The sequence below is a fragment of the Myotis myotis genome, unplaced genomic scaffold (assembly GCF_014108235.1).
Source record: "Myotis myotis isolate mMyoMyo1 unplaced genomic scaffold, mMyoMyo1.p scaffold_m19_p_3, whole genome shotgun sequence".
In the NCBI taxonomy this organism is placed as follows: Eukaryota; Metazoa; Chordata; class Mammalia; order Chiroptera; family Vespertilionidae; genus Myotis; species Myotis myotis.
The window spans coordinates 210,969,276-210,988,572 of NW_023416335.1; the positions used below are offsets into that span (position 1 = coordinate 210,969,276).

The following is a 19,297-nucleotide window of genomic DNA, read 5'->3' on the forward strand; positions in this document are numbered from 1 at the left end:
CTTGCCCTCCCCAATAAGCCAGGGGCCAGGTCCTCAGGTCCCACTGCTTACCTGCCCCAGTGGGGTTGGCGGCCACCGCTGTTCCTGGATGGGGAACTTGGGGTCCCCGGGGTTCAGAGATAGGGGCACAGAGGGGCGCGGGCCTATGCTTCGGGGGAGCTGCGGTGCATGTCTCCCCAAAAGGGGGCGGAGGGGATCTCCTCAGACTCCCGGCAGGAGGGGTCCCGAGCAGGGTGCCCTCCTGGCTCCGGGAGGGGGTAAGGAGGGTGGGCGGGGGGCGGGGGCCGCGGCGCCCCGGAAGGGGCCGCGCACGCCCCAGCACGCGGTGCCCGCCGCGGCCGCGGATCCGGAGGTGAGAGCGCCCCCGCCCCGCTCCCCGCCCACCGCGCGCCGGCCGGGCAGGGGGCGGGCCCGCGTGGCCGGAGCTGCGGGCGCCCCGGCCCTCTCCGCAGCGCGGCCCCGCTCCGCCTCCCGGTCCCGCGGTTCCCGCTCCCTTCCCGGGCGGCGGGATGCGGGCGCCGGGCCTGGGCGGGGGCCGAGGGCCGAGGCCGGGCCTGCCGGGCGGGGACCGGCGAGGACCCCGGCGGGCGCGGGGCGTGGGGCCGAGGGCGACAGCGCGCCCCTCCCGGCGGCGCGGCCCGGGGAGGAGGGCGGGGGCGGGCGGCGGGCGGGGGAGTCGCGGAGGCTCGGAGCGCGCGGCGGGCGGGCGGGCGGGCGAGGGAGGGGGCCGCGGGGAGCCCCCCGCCCCCCGAAGGAGGAGTCTGGCTCCCACTTGCTGCCTCGGACGCGCGGCGAGGCGGCCGCCGGAGCAGCCCCCGCCCCGCTCGCCTCCCCCCCGGAGCCGGGCCCCTGCCTCCCTCCGTGCGCGCTGCTCGCGGCCGCGGCCGCCGAAGAGGAGCCCGGGGCCAGGTAGGGCCGGGCGCGCGGGGCGCGGGGGCGCGCGGGACCCTCTCCGGGCGCGGGGTGATGCCCGCGGCCGGGGGCGGCGCAGGGGCGCCGGCAAAGTTAGTTTGTCCGCCTTTGGCTGCGCCGGTGCCCTGCCCGCCGAGCGGGTGCCGCCAGGGGGGCGCGCGGCCGGGCGCTGGACTCTGCCTGGGGCCGAGGGGTCAGCGAAACTTTCCCCGGCTCGCCAGTCGCTGCCGCTGCCGCTGCCGGCTGAGTCGCTGGCGGCAGGAGGGACTGCGGGTGCAGGTGGTGGGGCTGGTGGTAACAATAGCAGCCCCTGGCCTTGGAGGGCCTACTGTGCGCAGCGAGGCCCCGCGGGTCCTTGGGGGCAGGGGAGGGGGCACTGAGCCTGGTCTGGTGGTCACTTTCGCTAGCTGTTGCCGGACACTCCCTCCCTTCCTCTCTCCACCCGTCTGTCTGTCTGTCTATTCACCCATCCATCCCTCCGTCCATCCATCCAGCCACTCATTCCACGGATTTATTGCTGTCTGCTGTGTGCCTGGCCCAGGGGACCAGCAGCGAACCAGCAGGTCCCAGCCTCACAGGCAGTAGCTCACCGGCTGCCCTGTGAGAGCAGTTCTGTTTATTCTGGGACTTGTTACAGGGAGGGAATTCATGCACAGCCTCCCTCTCCCTGCTGAGGCCGAGCTGAGGTGGCCAGGCCTCGCTGCTCGGGGTCCTACCCCCCTCCTCGGTCCCCTCCCCTCCCCTCCCCTCCCACTCTGCTGGGTGGCCTGAGAGGGGACCCCGAGGCCCCCGCCTGGAACTGGACCCCCGCCTGCCCAGCTGACCTCTCGGGGGTGTCCCCCTCAGTGATGTCCCCCTCAGTGCTGGTCAGACCCTCTCCGGTGCCCCTCCGGGAGCGTGGCTGCCTCCTCCTCCATTTCTAAGGCGTCTATTGAACGGCCCAGAGGAGAGCTTGCTAAGTGGCGAACAATTATGAAATTAAACTGGGAACAAAAGTGGGCCGGCTGGTGGATGGCCGAGCCGGCTCGGCAGGATTGCATGGTGATGGGAGACGCGTTCGCACGGCTCAGCCACGCCGGGGGCTCAGGCAGACGTGGCCACTGCCAGCACCCCGATTGCTCTTTGCACACAAAAAAAGAAAATGACAGCAACTTTCTGACCGAAGAACTTGCCACGTGGCTAAAATGCGTTGGGGGATGTCCGAGAGGCCGTCGTCTGACGGCCACCTCCAGGTCGGAAGCCAGGCCTTGGTCCACGGAGCCCACCCGCTAGGAGACCATCCGGGCAGGGTGGTGGTTTGGCTGGGCCGAGGCAGGCTCTGGCGGCGGAGCCAGCCGCTGGTGATCAGAGAGGCATTCTGGGGCCCGGCCGGAGTTCAGGGGACCCGGAGCGAGCCCCCAGAATAAGCTGCTCCATGACGCCCGGCTCCCTGCAGCCGGCTCTCCGAGAGCAGCCCCACAGCACCTGTAAAAGCTCTTCTCAGGATGCGTTTCTGTGACATGGTGCACCGGCCTGAGCGCTCACTGGCGGAGGACAGTCGCTGGCTGATGGCGAGTCAGAGGCGACGAGGCCGTCACAGAGGGTTCATTGTGTTTGACGTCTTCGGGGTGGGGCTGCTTTCCTGCTTATGCCTCGGCCCCAGGAATTTCGGGAGACCCAGATGGAACCAGACCCCTGTCAGGTCAGTGGAGCAGGTTCCGAGTCTCACCCACACGTGGGACGCCGGACCTCACGTGCCCTGGCCAGTGCCGGTGGGCTGGGACTGTGGACATAGAGACCAGATCTAAGTTTAGGTAAAAGACAGGGTTTGGGGGGGTCTTTCCACACCAGCCCCCATGTCAGGAATGCCTAGACGACATAGAGAATAACAATCCAAGAAGAGCCGGCTTGTAAAATAGATCCCAGTCCACCCGTGAAACTATTCAATCTTCATCCGACGAAAGTACCTGAAGTTCACGGCATTTCCCTTGGCCTGGCTGCGTTCCCCGGCAGGCGGCAGGGGACACTCACTCGGGACACCCCTCTGCCCCCATCGGAGGAGCGCAGGCCATGGCGGGGTTGCACGGAAGGGTAGCACTCAGGAGAAAAAGCAGCCTTCGGGGTGTGGGTTCCGGACTCCGAGAAAAAAGGAAACGCTCCCCGAAGTGCAGGCGTCTTTTAATCTATGAAATGATTTCACGTTTGCAGCCTCAGGCCTGCCCACGGCTGGTGACTCGCAGGGGCAGGGGACCTTAGCCGGCCAGGCAAAGGCTTTTCACAAGTCAGCATCATGCCCAGAAAAACATGCAATTGGCGGAGGTTAGTCCATGCCTCTCAAGTTGTGGCGAGCTGCAGCGAAGGGTGGGATTTCTGCCTTATCCCCGAATTGTCTGTCAACATCTTTAATGTGACAACGTGACAGGTCTCTCCCACCGTCCCTCCCTCCCTGGCAGCAGAAAAAGGGTCCTTTCAAGCCCCCCCCCCTTTCCATTCTTCTCCCCGAGATCTCTGTTCGGCAGTTGGTACCTTTGTCTGCCTGCACCTCAGAGTGAGGGACCCCAGGGAAGGGGCGCCCCAGGCGCGGGGGCCGAGGACTAGGTTCTGGGCCTGCTCTCTGCCCGCAGGTCCCCGCTCCGGCATCTCGGAGGAGGGGCAGCTGCTGGCGGGGTCTTCCTTCTGGCCGAGGCCCTTGCCCCCAGGATCAGACGAGAGAACGCCTGGGAGGGGGCAGGGTGAAGGGGGAGCTTCACGCAGCAGCCACCTTCCCGTGTTTGGATGACGCTGGCTGACCCTGAGTGCCGTGCTCTGCAGCCATGGTTCCGGGGGCCGAGGGGGGTGGATGTCCCCTCCAAGGAGGCGCCCCCTCAGCTGGCGTTCTCCCCAGACTGCCACCGAGATGTTTGACTTGGGGCTGAAGAAGGGGGGAAAAAAAAGGAAAGAAAAGGAAGAAGCAAAAGTAACCCCAAGGGAAAGAGTAAGAGAGGCCCGGGGGGGGGGGGGGGGGGTTGGAGCGAAGGTATAAGTAGTTTCTCCGTTACCTTGATTCATGGTGGCTCTCCCGGTGACCTGGCCGTTCTGCTGCCAAAACAGTTTACCTTATTTTGACTTTTTCCCCCCAAAGGAGACAAGACTTAGTTATGCTTTATTCCATTTAAAGCATCTCTAGCCAATCTCATGAAGGAAGAAAAAAAATCTTCAATTGAGATTCTGTGTTTTAATTTGAACTCAGACAGTGACTGGCAAGCTCTTTGGTGTCCTCACGCCTCCCTGTGAACAGCTCTTTGGGGCTTTCTTGGACGCGGCCGTGGTCGTGGTCGTGGCCAGCTTGATGGCAGAGCCTGGTCATCCGTCACAGGTGGGAGCAGCTCCCGGGGAGGGGGTCTCCCCTCTGGCGATGGCGCGGAGTTCAGAGCCGAGGACGGAGGCGGCCCGTCTCCCACCCCAGCCCGCACCCGGAAGGCCGTGTCTGCCGGTGTCTCCACATCTCCATCCGCTTTCCGAGGAGCACGGAGGCTCAGCCTGGATGCGCATGAAAAGACTTTGGGTGGCGTCGCCCGTGCTAATTTCATCCCTTTAAGAAGAAAATGATGCCTGCTTTCCATTTCCAACACACCCATCCGTTCTCCTTCATTTCATTCTTTTGCATTTTCCAACAGTACCGAGGCCTGCGAGGCTGCAGAATACATCACACTGGCTACCTGAGCAGCGGGAGCCCCGCCTGAGCCCTGCCTTCCCCCTTCACGACGAAAATGCACGGCAGCGTTGGGGGCCCGGGCAGCCAGTCCCTGCTCCACCCGGGGCTCCCCGCCCAAAGCCGGTGGCTGGGGGATGGAAAATGGAGTTTTGCTTTTATAACTTTGTCACTCAGATGCATTTGTTAATTGATCATACTTTGGAGGTTTAATCTTTAATTGCAAATTCCCACACGACCACAAAAAACACACTTAAATTGATCATAAAAATGGCAGAACCCCAGCCTGAGACTTCAGTGTAGAATTACCGTAGCGCCGATTTGATTATGCTTCGGTGACATCTGTTTAATAGATTTCCGTGGGAACTGTAAATCCACGTTCACTTGCTTTGCAAATTGTATTTGAATGTCGAGCAGCCAAGACTCCCTTGCTCCCCCCCCCCACCATGTGTGCCCCAGGCCCCCATTCACGGTGGGGCGCTTGACGTGTTTGGGGAGCGGGGAGGCGGAGGCCGACTCTTACACACTCACCTCATGTCCTTTTGTGTGTGGGCCCGTCTGAAGCGGATCCCAGCAGCTTCCCGTTCGGACTTCACAGATACGTGAATCTCCAAGTGCTTTATTTCAAAAACTGGGACATAGCACTTTGCAGAAGAAAAATCAGTCCATCCACTATTATTTATGTGATTGCTGATCTGCTGGGTGGCTAGAGAAGGCACCCAGAATTATAATAATTTATGGAGCAGAGCGCTGCTTTACAAACATATGTCTCAGCCCCGGCTCTCGGGTTTCTTCGCGTCTCCGGCCTCGCTCGGGGCTGTGGGCCCGGAGCGCATCCGGAATGTGAAGGCCGGCCGGCCGGGAGAAGGGACCACGGTCATGTGTCGGACGGCAGGCATAAGTGAGCAGCTATTTGTGGCAGACAGGACAGGATCCAGTAAGTAGCGCTCTCCATCATTCTGAGATAAACGCGCATAATTGGAAAATGAAGCGGCAGCAACTGGGGGGGGGGGGGGGCGTGGGGTGGGCGCGAGGAATTAGAAAGTGTAATTTAAAATCATGTAGTCATCATTCAAAAGGGGCCCAACTAAAAGGTTTTTAAGTGGTAAGTGCTTTAAAGCCTCTCATGGTTGATCCTTTCTCAAGGAATATTGTCCAATTTTCTCAGTATTTCTGGATCCCTTCATCGCCAAGCTCATGGGCTCCTTGGACTTGGCCGCCAAGCCCGAATGCCGGCGGGTTTTCCCCGGGGACACCCCCAGTCCGCGTGGGCGGGCGAGGCTTGGGGACATGCAGGGCTTGGCTCTGACCCCCCCCCCCCCCCACTGGACTGTTCTCTTTCCCTTTCCTTTGCATCCCTCTGTTTGTGTTTTGATCCTTTATGACATTTTCAACTACCACCTAATCGATTGTATATTTCCAGGCATCAGCAAAACAAGAAAAAAACAAACCCCAAAACATTCTAAAGGTGATTTTTGTGCTTGTGAGGAAACACGGCCTCTAAAAGAATGATTGCCAACCCGTCCACGCCGTGGTAGTTGTCTGTTCAGTGGGGTTTCTCCTGCCTTTTGCTAACGGGGGACTACTTAGGAGATGTTCGCGTGGCTTTTCTGTGACATCTCGCCGCGTGGCAGCCAAGTTACCAACAGAAGCCTCGGTGGGCAGTGCCTCCCGTGGAGCTGGCTGGCTGGCTGGGCAGCCCGGGGGTGAGGGGCCGGAGGCCTGCCTGCAGGCGGGGCTGGCCGGGCGGGCACAGGCCTGGGGCTGCTGGCTGCCCCTCAGGTGAGGGGTGCGGAGGAGCAGGGATGGGGGAGTCCGGGAGAAAGCTTTCCCTTGGGGAAGGCTGTTGGGCAGGCCATTCTGTGGGGCTTCTGTTTAAAAGACAGTCGTCCCCCTGCAGTCATAGGTTGTCACCCGGGTGTCAGACTCAGGACAACACAGCATTGCCCTGGCCTCACAGCTGTGGCTGGGAGGTGCTCAGGACAGGAAGGGAAATGGTGCCTTTTGGAGGGGTGGCCCCGCAGCCTCGTGTTGGCTTTGAATATAGTGACTTTGAATATTATGACTTTTTCAACGATTGAAATGGGGACACGTTTGAGAGCCAGCGAGGATGCTGGGAACAATGGCCGGAGGGGATCACAGGCGTGGGTGCCCACGCCGGCTTCGGGGAGGCAGTGCAGGTAGGAGTGGATGCCTCATGGCAAAGGGACTCTATCTTTGCTCTGCAGATCAGCAGCCCAGCCGTGCAGACCCTCAGATTCCGTTCATATACTTGGGCTGTTCGGGGCTGCTGGGATGACCCAGCATCTTTCTTGGCAAATCCCCGCCCCCTCCACCCCCCATCCCCGGTGTTACGACAATCCAATGAGCCAAGGCCCTTCCCAGTCTCCCCTCTCTGGGCCTTTGGTCCATGCTGGCTGGCTGCAGAGTTTGGTGGGGGCCTCCTCGGGGCCCCAGAGGTCCCCTTCCCTCCCCCTGCTCTTACCAGGGCTCTAAGCTGCTGCTGCTGGGTCTGGCTGCTCCTGCTGCGCCTGTGCCCCGGGAGGGTCAGTTTCACATCTGAGTCAGTTGGGTCCCCAAACAGGCCTGCCCTGGACCAGGGGCCGGGGTGTCTGAGAGCTGGTGCCCTGTGGTGCCGGGTGAGGGTGCTGAGAGCTTGTCTGGAAAACATGGGCTGGTGATCCTAGATGTGTCAACCACCGGCCCAGGGAAGTAAAGTCACTTCCGGGCAGGGGAGAAGGGGCCCCCGAGTCTCTGGAAATCTCTGCTCAATTCTCAGAAGCTGCCTGCAGAGCTCCTGGGTTTCAGTGGGACTTTCTAGCCACAGCGGAAGGGAGGTTTAGTGAGCACCTACTGTGTGCTGGGCCCTCCGCCAGCTGCTTCTTTAGGTACCATGTCCTGTGACCCTCCCAGTCAGTGGCTCTGGGAGGGCGGTTCCAGCATCCGCATGTTTACAGATGACAGACCGAGATCCGGTCACGGATGTTTTATCTTTCGGCCCCTCACTCAGCTCAGACACAGGAGGAGGAGGCTCTGCGTTGGGAGCTTTGGTGAGGGGAGCCCTGGGGATTGTGGGTAGAGGTACCGGGCCCAGCCTGGGGAGGTCGGGGAGATGTCCACCAGGCCCGAAGCTGGGAGACAGGTGTGTGTGTTGGTGCTCAGAGCCTGCCAGGCAGCGGGAACAGCATGTGCGAAGGCTCAGAGGCAGGACTCCGGGTGAGCTTGGCCTGGGTGATGGGAGGGAGGCTGGGCTGGACCAGGCCTCCTGAGCTGATCTAAGGAGCCGCAGCTTTCCCTGAGGGCAGCGGGATGCCCTTTGGTCAGAAGTACGCTTTAGGACTTTTTTCCCTTTTCTTAAAAATATATTTTTATTGATTCCAGAGAGGAAGGGAGAGGGAGAAAGATAGAAACATCAATGATGAGAGAGAATCATTGATTGGCTGCCTCCTGCACGCCCCCTACTGGGGATTGAGCCCGCAACCCAGGCCTGTGCCCGGACCGGAATTGAACCTTGACCTCCTGGTTCATTGGTTGATGCTCAGCCCTTTTGCCACTCCGGCCGGCCGGGCTGTTTTAGGGCTTTTGTTCTGGAGGCTGGTGTGGCGCTGGCCTTCACGAGGCAGCAGGGGGAGGCCCGACCGGTGTGGGGCCTCGGAGAGCTCTTTCCTCATGTGGGCTGTCCAGACAGTCGGCGCCTAATAGCGGCTTCGCTCGGTGCCTTCGTTCCTCTTCGAGGGCCCTGGCCTGCCCGGGCCCATGGCACCCGAGGGCCAACCTGTGACAGGGCTTTGGAGAAGCGAGCCCTCAAGAGCAGAGGGAGTGCCCAGCCCTTCCTGGCGGGCTGTCCAGGCCTGTGTGGAGAGGCCAGCGCAGGGTTCACTTTACCCCCTGCCACCCAGGGAGGAGGCGGCGCACAGAGAGGTTAGGTGACTGGCCCCGCGTCCCCCAGTGGAGCAGCACCATCTGATACCCAATCTGAGCCCTGCTTCTCCTGATCGTGACGGCTGGGCTCCCCTCTGTGGGGGGCACCGAGGCTGAGGCGCTCAGTGAGGCTCCCCTGCCCCGGGCCCTCGCCGCGCCCTGCCCTCTGCCTCCGCTCGCCTTCCCCGGTCTGCGCCTGCCTGGCTCCCTCTCGGCCTTCGCTTTTGCGGTGGCATCACCTTCAGACAGGCCTTTCCCCGTCACTGTCACCCCCTCACCCTCTTCCTCCTCTTCTGGGTACAGCTTCTCACCTGAAAATAGCTTTTGTATTTTCTCATGTGGTTACTTCGTTGCCCCTCCCTCCACCCCTCCTCTTGCAAGAGGACAGTGACTTCCTTGCTTTTTACTGCTCTTTCTGCCGCCAGGAACGGGGGCCACACGAGGGCATGTGCCCATCAGCTCACCCCACCCCCCTCTCCAGTTCCACTTCCCGCCCACCCCTGGCTCCGAGGAGGCACGGTGGTCCAGCCGGGACCTGTGACTTGCTCAGGGTCGCTCTGCTGGACAGAGCAGGCTCCTCCTCCGCCCCTGTCTGCTGGACAGAGCAGGCTCCTCCTCCGCCCCTGTCTGCTGGACAGAGCAGGCTCCTCCTCCGCCCCTGTCTGCTGGACCAGGTGGAGTGCCTCCGGAAAGCTGTTTGTGGGAATCGCTGCTCCCGCTCCGCCGTGGGCCGCGTTCTCGGCTCGGTGGCTGACGCTGCTGCAGCTCCATCAATATTAAATGGGCATTAAAAGGAGGCTCCGCGCTCCCCGTTCCCTGATTTCTCCGAGCAGGGCCGGTGGCGAACCCCCTTTATGTGACACGCAGCGTTTCACTGCGGAGCGCCTCCCGGGACGCGTGCGCTGCCTTTTCTGGCTGAGTCCCTGGTGCAGGGCCGTCTCCCCGCTGAGGACGATGCAGGGCAGGCGGGCGCCTGCTTCCGGGCCCGGGTGGGTGCGGGCCCCTGGGGGCCCCTTTCCTAAGGGCTGTGCCCACCTGGCCAGCCTCCTTGCGGATTCCTGGGGTGGGAAAGGGGAGAGGGCGATGGCTCTTCAACCTTTAGCTGAGCCCTCTTGGCACCCACCCTCTGCCAGGCTGTGCCGGCACCAGGGAGGGAGACTGGCAAGACACTCTGTCCGTCTATCCCTCCCTCCCTCCCCCCTCCCCCCTCCCTGCATATGAAGTCTCTGTGGGAGGCCCTGGGTGGTGGTGACGATGCAAGCACGGTAACAGCTAACGTTTATTGGGCACTTACTGTGTGCTGGGCTCTGTGATGAGCAGTTTACACCCGTCGCCTCATTTAATCTCCCAACCCTGTGCGGTCGGTCCGAACAGCCTCTCCATGTCCTCGCCGAGGAAGCAGAGCCTCAGGGTCTGCGAGTCGGGGCCCCTCAGAGGAGCCGTGGCGAGGACGCAGGGCAGGGGCATGGGGAGCAGGCCTTTGAGAAGGTTGGGTACCGGGGGCTCCCGGAGCTGCCGCCTGTGCTCACACCGGACACCCCTGAGCCGCAGATGCCCCGCGCCCGGGCTGCCCTGCTCCCAGCCGGCCTCCCGCACACACGTATCCAGTGGAACCGAATGGTGATTATAATGTGACAGCAAATGGTAGCCGGGCACTGGGGACCCGCCAGGCATGGTGCCAGGATTCCCATTCACGGAGCCTGCACAGCTGCCCTGGAAGGTGAGGGTCTTATTTCCAAACCCATTCTCCAGAACTGGAAGCCGAGGAAGCTCAGAGAGGGCAGGAAGTTGGCCTAAGGTCACACAGCAAATCAGCACGACGCTGGGGTTCAGATCCCCACACAGATCTGGGCCCTGGGAGCCCTGGACCTCGGCTTCTGCTGCCTGAGGCTTCTCCCCAGTTTCCAGATAGGGAGGCAGGGCCGGCTCCCACAGAGGTTTTGTGAGTCTGGGGCCAGGACATCCGACGCCCCCACTCGGAGGCCTGCCCCGCCATGTCCACTGGGGGAGCCGATTCACTTAGACGCAGTGTGTCGGGTGGAGGGGGGGCTGGAGGAGAAGCAGATTTTTTTTCTTGGAGGAAAGGGGACTGAGTTGTGACTCAGGATGTGCTCTGTGTGTGTGAGTGGGGGTTGGAAAGAGGATACAGCTATTGTTGCACCTTGTATGGGCATGATCTTCGAGATTTCCTTTTAAAATTAATAATCCATTTCTCCTTTGCACATAATTAAAATGTTCTCCAGTCCCTAATTTTTGTCATTTTCCTAATCTAATTTGTTTTCTGACTGTGTCGATTCTTCTTCCATGCGCAAAGCAGAGGGGATTTTTCTTTGTTTGACGTGACTGGGATGTGACCCACCAGGAGAGTTTAAATGACGCAGTTTTCTCCTTGGTTAAGTGCGGTGCGAACGGAATGATCGCAGGGCCTTCATGACCAAACACGGAGACAAAACAAAACAACGTTCAAGGCGTTTCTTATTTACACGGGTTCAAAAAATAACGATGGAGCCGACGGCAGTGGATGGGGCGCCGGAGCGGATGGCCGCGGTGAGGAGGCCTGGCGCCCTGGCCGGGGGCGGTGGACCTCACACGGCGGACGTGCATTCAGTCCGGTATCTACAAATGCAAACCCCACTTTCCAATGAAAGAAATCAAAAAAATATATGGACGGCGTCAGGAGCCGTGATTCTAAGTGGATTTCAGGGTTGACAATCCCCGAGATGCTTAAGGCGTCGGGGCGGGTTCTCGTGAAGGTAGATTCCCGCTCCCCTCCCTCCCTCCGCGGCCACGGAGCCGGAGCCGGAGCCGGCCGAGCTGGTGGATGGCTGTCTGCCCGGGAAACTCCCTCCGCGCACAGCTCTTTAGGCAAAATGGATGCGGAGGAGGAATGCGCGCCTGTGCGTCCACCTGCCGGGGCTTGCAGGGTGGGTGTGGGCCGAGGGGAGTGGGTGCGTTCGGGGGTCTGAGGGAGGGGCTGGGGCGGGAGGGGAGCCTCGCTGCTCCCCAGGCTGGAAAAGTGGAACTCACTTTACCTGTTTGCGGAACACCAGCCAGGACCCTGCCCATCGCGGGTCCCTCAGCCGGTGGGCCCGGGGATTTTGTCAAAGGCAAGAAAAAGCCTTAAGTATTTAAACATGTTGGACCATGCACGCAGCCATCCCCCGCCTTGCGGTTTTTTTTTTTTTTTTTTTTGTCCCCTCCCTCCTTTTCCTTTTCTTTTTACCAAAGTATATTCATCAAACTGCTGAGTTGGAAAGATTTGTAATGAGTTTTTGAGCTGTACGACTGTGTTTTCCCCCCTCTCCCCCCGCCCTCTCCCTCTTTCTAAATCTTCATCTGACATTAAATAAAGCAAATCCCAAACAGATTAACTGTCGCAGGGTTCTGCTCCGTCTCCTCAGTCTGTTCCCAGGTCCGGCGCGGGACCCGGCGGCGGCGGCGGCGGCGGGAGATGCCCGGGCGGCCGGCCGAGGCCCATGTGGCGCGCTAGGTGGGACCCCGGCGTCCTGAAGGCCGAGGCCCTGGCCCTGCTGCCCCGCGGCCTGGGCATGGCGTTCTCCCAGGCCCACGTGATGGCCCCGCGCCGGCACCAGCACGGGCGGCTCGTCGTCGAGGTGGACGAGTACAGCTCCAACCCCACGCAGGCCTTCACCTTCTACAACATCAACCAGGGCCGCTTCCAGCCTCCGCACGTGCAGATGTGAGTGGGCGGCTCGGCGCGGCGCGGGGGGAGGGTGGGGGCGGGGGGCGCGGGGTGGGGGGAGGGGGGAGGGTGCGGGGGGGCCCTGGCGGCCGGGTGGGCTCAGCCCTGGCGCCTCCTGGCTGCGGGGCCGGCCTTCCCTGGCGTGTTGAGTGCACCGGTGCGGGGGTGCCAGGATCCCCGCCGCTGGAGTCGGGAGGGGGGAGTGAAGTTGCGGAGTGATGGCCTGTGGGCTGGTTCTGGCCTGGAGGCCTGTTTCATTTGGACTGGAGAATGTTTTACAAATATTTAAAAAAAAATGAGGTGATTGCGTATAAAAGTCCAGACTTCTGGCTTGGCTCTGCAAACCCCAAAGCCTGGCAACCCCGGGCCCACAGGTCCTCGTGGCAGCCTTGGAGGGGGGGCGGGGGTGGTGGTGGTGGGGAGTGGGGGGGGATGAAGTCCAGCTTCCCCTTCTTGGCATTTGGGTTAAAGACCCCTCCCCCCGGCCCGGTCTAAGTCATACTCCTCATTGTCCAGATGGGGAGACCGAGGCCCGAGGCGGGAAGGGACTTCCCAGAGGCACCAGGGCAGGGAGAGACCAAACCCTGGTCTTGGGCTGGCTGCCTCCCTCCTCCTCCCGCCCGGCCCCCAAGCTTCCCTGGAGAAAGCAGGGATGTTTCCAGGCGCCTGGAGACCCTGTGGGCGTGTGTGGGTGTAGGTGCCGGCACAGGGCGGTCAGAGCTGTGATGGGGCACGGTGCCCGAGCAGGCCGTCCTGACCAGGCCCCACTCCCGCTGCGGCCACAAGCACCACCTCCTGGGGGGGGGGGGGGCTAGAGGCTGTCCCTTCGGGGAGACCCGAGAATCCAGCATGCGGGCCTCTTAGAGAAGAGGTGGGGGTTCCGAAGCCCGGCTTGGAGGTGGGGAGGGAGGGGTGCTGCCCCGTTACCGTGTGGCCCCCTCAGGGCCTGTCCTCCGTTGTGAAGGGTGGGCACTGAGGTGGTATGCCCAGGAGAAGGCGGGGGGCGGGGGGACTCTAGGCCGGAGGGGGGTGGGGTGGGGTGTTTCCAGCACTGGCACGCGCTCTGGAAAATGGCCGTTTCTCTGGGGGCTGGGGGCTGGCGTGGTCAGTCGCTGCCTGCTTTAGTTTTTGGTAGATTTCTACTTGGGAAACTGCCTCCAGCTTCCATTTCAGGGCCAGATTGGCAGGTCTGGGAAGGATGGGTGGCCCTGGGTCTCAGGCACACTGTTCCCTGGGAGCTTGAAGCCGGGCAGAGAGGGCGGCCTTCCTGGACCCGCCTTTCCCAGGGTCCCTGGGTGCCTACAGACTCGTGCCTCCGTGGGAAGGGGCTGGATCGCTGGGCCCTCAGGCAGGGAGCTGGGGTATGCGTGTGCTTGTGGCCGTGTGCATGCCCATAGGGGGTCCCCCGGCACTGCCCATAATGCCCGATGCCATGCAGTACCAGGCAGAGCTGTCATTTATAGCACCTTTGCCTGGGCCCGCGGGCACCAGGCAGCCTCCGGTCCCAGCTCAGAGCGAGGGAAACAGGAAGTCTTGGAGGGGAGGCCCAGGGGCTGGGGCAGGACCCTGTGGGGAGGGTGGCTTCTAGGTTGAGACGCAGAAGAGGATGCGAGGGGGGCAGCGAGCTGGCGAGGCTGGAGCGAGGGGCACCTGGGAAGTGCAGAAATGCCCCGCTGGGTGGAGGGTGCCCGCAGGCCCGGCTGTGTCCTGAGCAAGGACGCGAGTGATTTCTCCCATTTAGCCCATGAGCAGCTGCGGTTGTTCGTTCGTTCGCCCATTCATTCATTCATTCATTCATTCGGGATGTGCGGGAGCAGCTGCTCAGCACGCTGGCTAGAGACGCGCTCTGAGCTGGCCCGCCGGGTTGGAGTCCTGGCTCTGCCACTTACTTCTAAACCCCTGCCCGTGCTGAGCTGACCCCTGAACGGGTGGCAGACGGCACACACGCCATAAGGGGTGTAAGGGCATAAGGTACTGGCAGCGGGAAGTGCTGCGGAGAGATGCTTATGGCTTCCTAGGCGAGTGACCGCTAGATTCACTGGGGCCTGCCCCACCCCCATCCCTCCTGGGCGCTCTGTGCTGCCACCTCCGTGGCCAGGCTCCGGGCTTCCATGGGCAGTGGGTTCAGAGGTGGCTGGGGTTTGGGCACTGAGTCTGGTTCTGGACTCCTCTTCCAGTGCTCCCTCGCTGCCCGCTTGGGCCAGCCAGGTTCTGAAACACAACTTTGCACAAAGCTAGATGAGGCCGGGGCCATGCAAGGACGAGAGGGTTGCTCCCTCCTACCCCCTCTCCCCCTCAGATCCCAGCCCCGAGCGCCAGGGGAGTGTGCGGGCTGCCGGAGGGCTGTGCGGGTTTCCATGGTGAGTCTCCACAGAGGGAGACGCGGGAGATGGATGCCACGCCCCCACACGTGATGTATCACCGCCCTGGGCTTTGTCTGCGGGCCCAGGGAGTGAGGGGCCTTATTTAATAAATCCACAATTTATATTTAATAACAACAGTGACAGCCAAACACGGTCTCCGATTGAGCCGTGTGATTTATGCCGTTGCCCCCAGAGGCCCTGGTCGTAACGAGGCTGCCTTAGCCTGAGTCATGAATCTCTGGATCCAGGCCTCTGAGTTTCAGCCCCTGAGAACGCGGACCCTCACTCCGGGGGCCGAGAAACCCCGCGGTGGCCTGGGAGAGCCCCTGCAGGCCCCAGCCCTTCTGTGCCGGGCGGGCAAGCGGGCGTGGGGCTGGTGGTCGGGGAGAAGGCAGGGGTGGTGCTGGAGGGACAGGGTTATCCTGGGGGGCCGCCTTACAGGTGCCCTGGGGCTGGCGCCCGACACAGCACCCCCTGTTGGTGGAGCCCCTCCGAGCACGCACGTGGGGCTGTGCGGGGTCCTTGAAGAGCGTAGCGGGCCGGGGGAGCCCCTTAGCGTCCCGGCCCTCCCAGCTGAGCCAGAACAAAACCATTTCTGTTTTTGTTGTCACAGGAAGGTGTTGAGGTTAGATCCAGCTTCCTGTGGTGAAGACGCAGGCTCAGACCTACCCTTTCACTTACTCGCTGTGGCCTGGGACATGGGACTCACTTCCCGGCCTCGGCCACTTAGGGCCGCTGTGACTCAGATGTTCACGGGGGTTTTGCCATTACGAGTGTCGGAAGCCCAACTCAGACGGTCCTAAGGACAAAAGGGAGTTTGCCGGCTCATAGCTAAGACCCGGCTTCAGGCACAGCTGGGCCCAGGCAGCAGATGGTGCCGTCAGGCCCTCCCAGCCCTCTCCTCTGCTCTCTCTCTCTCTCTCTCTCTCTCTCCTGTTCTCCACACCTGGACTGTTCTTGTTCTTGTCCTCGCTTCCAAAAACAAGCTAGGCTTCTGGGAGCTCCATGCAGAGGTCTCCATGGGTGTCCCCGCCACAGGTATATCCCCTGAGCCTAGCAGGTGCCTGTCCTTTAAAAGACACAAATAAGCATTTGTCCAGGCCTGGCTGGTTGGCTCAGGGGTTAGAGCGTCGGCCTGCACACCTGAGGGTCTTGGGTTCGCTTTCCGGTCAAGGGCATGTACCTGGGTTGCAAGTTCAATCCCCGTCCCCAGTCAGGGCACCTGTGGGAGGCAACCAATCAGTGTGTCTCTCTCACATCAATGTGTTTCTCTCTCTCCTCTCTCTCCCCCTCCCCCCTCACTTCCACTCTCTAAAAAAAAAAGAAAAAATCAATGGAAAAAATATCTTCACTCCTCCGTTGAGGATTAAAAAAGAAAGCATTTCTCCATAGATTGGCGGAATGAAATGAATGAGGACCTTGCAATAGGACTAGGCTGGCCTGGTGTGAGTTTGGGAACCAAAGACCAGCTTCAAAGTTTCAGCGCGGCTGGCTCCCACAGCTGGGGTCCTAGGCAGCCTTTCCGGGGCCTCAGTTTCCGCATCGGTACAATGAGCGCACCTGCAGCACCTGCCCTGCCGGCCCTGTGCAGGTGCCCGTGAAGGCGGGAGAGCGCCCCGCCCAGCGGGAATGAGCGCTCAGTTCCTGGGAACCCTCCGGACCATTCCCTGTTAGGAGGTTGAGCGTTTGTTATCCCCCAAATAGCCCGAGGACAGTGCCGGGAAGTGAAGAGTCTTTATGTTTAATCTGGGGATGAGTAGGCTTGCACCCTCACTGAGCTCAGAAGCCTCGGGGTGGAGAGAAGTGAGAATGGAGCTAATTAAAGAGCCTGTGAGTTTGGGAACCAAAAGCCAGCTTCAGAATTTCAGCGTGGCCGGCTCCCACAGCTGAGAACCGGGCAAGGATCGGGCTGCTCACCGGAGGCCCTCGCGCTGTTGGGGGCTGGCTGATGCCTCGCCAGGGGCCCCCCGGCGCGGAGATTGTGGGGGTGGAGGTGGCGTCTTGCTCCCTCTCTCTCCCTTCCTTGTCCCTGTGTCTCTCTGACTTGGCCTGCCTCCACCTCAGGGTGTGCGGGTGAGTGAGTGGGTGAGTGGGCTTGATTGGATCACTCACGGGCCTGTGCCAGGCCCGTAGCCCAGACGCGATCGGCTGCCCTTGGTTCAGTCAGCCGCGAGGGGCAGACAGGTGTACAGGTGGGTTCAGGGCCAGGCACCTGCAGAGCCTCCTCATCAGGTGGGAGGGAGGGGCCCAGAGGAAGGGGAGTGGCGGGAATTACTGAGAGGGAGAGTTGAGCTTCCAGACCAGCTCAGGTACCTGCTCTTTCCCTGCCCCCCCCGCTCCCCCCACCCCCCCCGCTGCTGCCCCATGAAAGCTGTGGCTTTATTGTCTGGCCACGTGTGGGGTCTCCTGGCTGGGGTTGGGCCTGGTGCATCCCTGTGGCCCCAGCGCTGAGCTCAGGGGCTGGCCCCCAGGAGTGGGCAGAAGGTGCGTGCTGAATGACCAGGGAATGAGTGAGTGAGTGAATGAATGAATGAATGAAGAGGGAAGAGGAGGAGCTCCCAGCACCCCCTGTTGGTCACCACTGGACTCGGGGAGCTTTCCTCCGCTCCGGGTTGGGCCCGGCGCCGACCTGCTGGGATTCTCACTGGGCCCGGCAGCGCCAGGGAAGGCCCTCCCGGCGGGAGCCGGGGGCTCCGGGATGGGGCGCGCTGGGCTGGCCTGGCGCCTGGGGCTGTGCGGACTGAGCGTGCACACGCGCCCTGCACATTAGCATGCCGAACCCACGTCTCCCGTAAGGTGTTAATTAAATTTCTTTGAAGTATATTGTCTGAAAAAAAAGGATAATTAGAAAGATGTCTTTAAAAGTATTTATGTAACTGATACGGCCCTGCTTTCGGCGTGCCGCATAATTAGATTTAAACACAGCGAACTCCTCGAGCAGCACCCTCATTTGGAGAGAGCTGCGTGGAAATGTCATTGCGTTGTTTTTAAGAGTTGGGAGCCTGGCAGAGTCATTCAGCTGAGAGGCGGGGGTGAGGGGGGGCACTGAGCGGGGGAGGGGGTGGGTCTGCACTGCTCCCTGGGACCAGCCACCTGCTCCGTGTGCGTCCTCACTGCCACGGGCTCCGGGGACCGGGACCTACGTCCCTGCAGCGTTTTCATTTTCTGGGTGTCTTTGCTTCGTGAGGCCGCTCCATTTTACAGACAAGCCAGCCAGGGCCAGGTGTTTTTTTGTAAATATGTTTTTATCGATTTCAGAGAAGAAGGGAGAGAGAGAGATAGGAACATCAATGATGAGAGAGAATCATGGATCGGCTGCCTCCTGCACGCCCCACCCTGGGGATCGAGCCCGCAACCTGGGCAGGTGCCCTGACCGGGAATCGAACTGTGACCTCCAGGTTCATGGGGCAGGGCCGAGTGTTTTGCTTAAGGCCACACCTTAGTGGCAAGTGCCAAGCTGGGTTTGAAGCCTTTTCTTCTGGTTCTGGGGCTGCATTCTCCCCCCCGCCCCCCCCCCCCCCCCCCGCCCGCCAAAGCCTGTGCTCTCGGGGATCAGACGTTCTCAGTTCCGAAACACTGCTGCTCTCTCCGTGCTTCTGTTCCACGTGCTCCTGGGAGCCCCCCATTTCACGGCGGCTCTCCTGGGGTGTGCGCTGCCCTGGGACCCACTTCTTCCCGCCGGACCATGGACGTCAGTCCTTGTATTCTCGCTGGGGCCCATAGCACCCCCACAGAAGCCCGTGTTGTGGGGTGAGAAACCTTGCCCTCATGATTATAAAGCACAGATACCCATTCGGTACCGTGACCCCGTGACCCCGTGACGTGTGTCTCCCTCCCGCAGGGTGGACCCTGTGCCTCACGATGCCCCCAAGCCGCCCGGCTACACCCGCTTCGTCTGCGTGTCCGACACCCACTCCAGGACAGACCCCATCCAGATGCCGTACGGCGACGTGCTCATCCACGCCGGCGACTTCACGGAGCTGGGCCTCCCGAGCGAGGTGAAGAAGTTCAACGAGTGGCTTGGTAGGTGCTGGGCCGGGGGTGGGCTTCTGCCAACGTCCGGGCTGGGGTGGCCCCTGTGCCCAGCTGTCCTCCTCCCGGCTCTGCCCACTGCCCCTGCCCGGCCTCTGTCTGCCTGTCCGCCCCTCCCTCCCCCCCACTCACCCCAGGAAGCCTTCCCTGACTCCGACCAGGCCCCGGACCTCGGCATCTCCTGCCCCAGCCCTTGTCTTAGCTGTGACTTTCCATTTGTCTGCGGGCATTTTGGGCCCAGGTGTGTTCTTGCCCACGTGTGTGTCCAGCCCCCGTGCCCGGCACAGGTCGGTGCTAAGCAGATAATGGCTGAGTGAGTGAGTGAAGGAATGAGTGGCCGGACGGGCGAACGGATGGGTGACTGTGGGAATGCTGACGCCAGGCAGGTGCTCGGCTGGTGCGTAGTGGCTCAGCCACCGACCACCGTCAGGATGGCTCCCCAGTGAGGGGACCCTCTGGGCCTCTGTGCCCACAGCCGGGACCTAGGGGACCAGGCCTGGGCGCCTCCCCAGGGCAGCTGTTGGCACAGGCAGCGAGCGCCGGCCCGCGGCGGGCCGTGATGTGCAAGCGCGCCCCCAGGGCCTTCTCTTTGGCTTTTTACTTTCTTCCTAAATTAGAGAGACACACACTGGGGTGCCCCCTGGGAAAGCTGTTTGCTCAGAATCGAGTTGTCGCTGCCACAGCCTGGGGGTGGGG

The 19,297-nt window shown here is 61.7% G+C and overlaps 1 protein-coding gene across 3 annotated transcripts in view; it reads left to right on the forward strand.

Moving 5' to 3' along the window:
- The first annotated feature begins 283 nt into the window (after positions 1-283).
- Positions 284-19,297, forward strand: part of MPPED1 (metallophosphoesterase domain containing 1) — a 63,629-nt gene continuing 44,615 nt past the window's right edge. For 2 of the 3 annotated variants that reach the window (XM_036298805.1, XM_036298803.1), the window contains exons 1-3: positions 720-909; positions 11,905-12,203; positions 18,411-18,592. In XM_036298805.1, the coding sequence (XP_036154698.1) occupies positions 11,980-12,203; positions 18,411-18,592 (406 nt within the window). In that variant the 5' untranslated portion in view covers positions 720-909; positions 11,905-11,979. Of the gene's footprint in view, positions 353-719; positions 910-11,904; positions 12,204-18,410; positions 18,593-19,297 lie in introns of those variants that run through there. The other variant, XM_036298804.1, reaches the window with a different exon arrangement.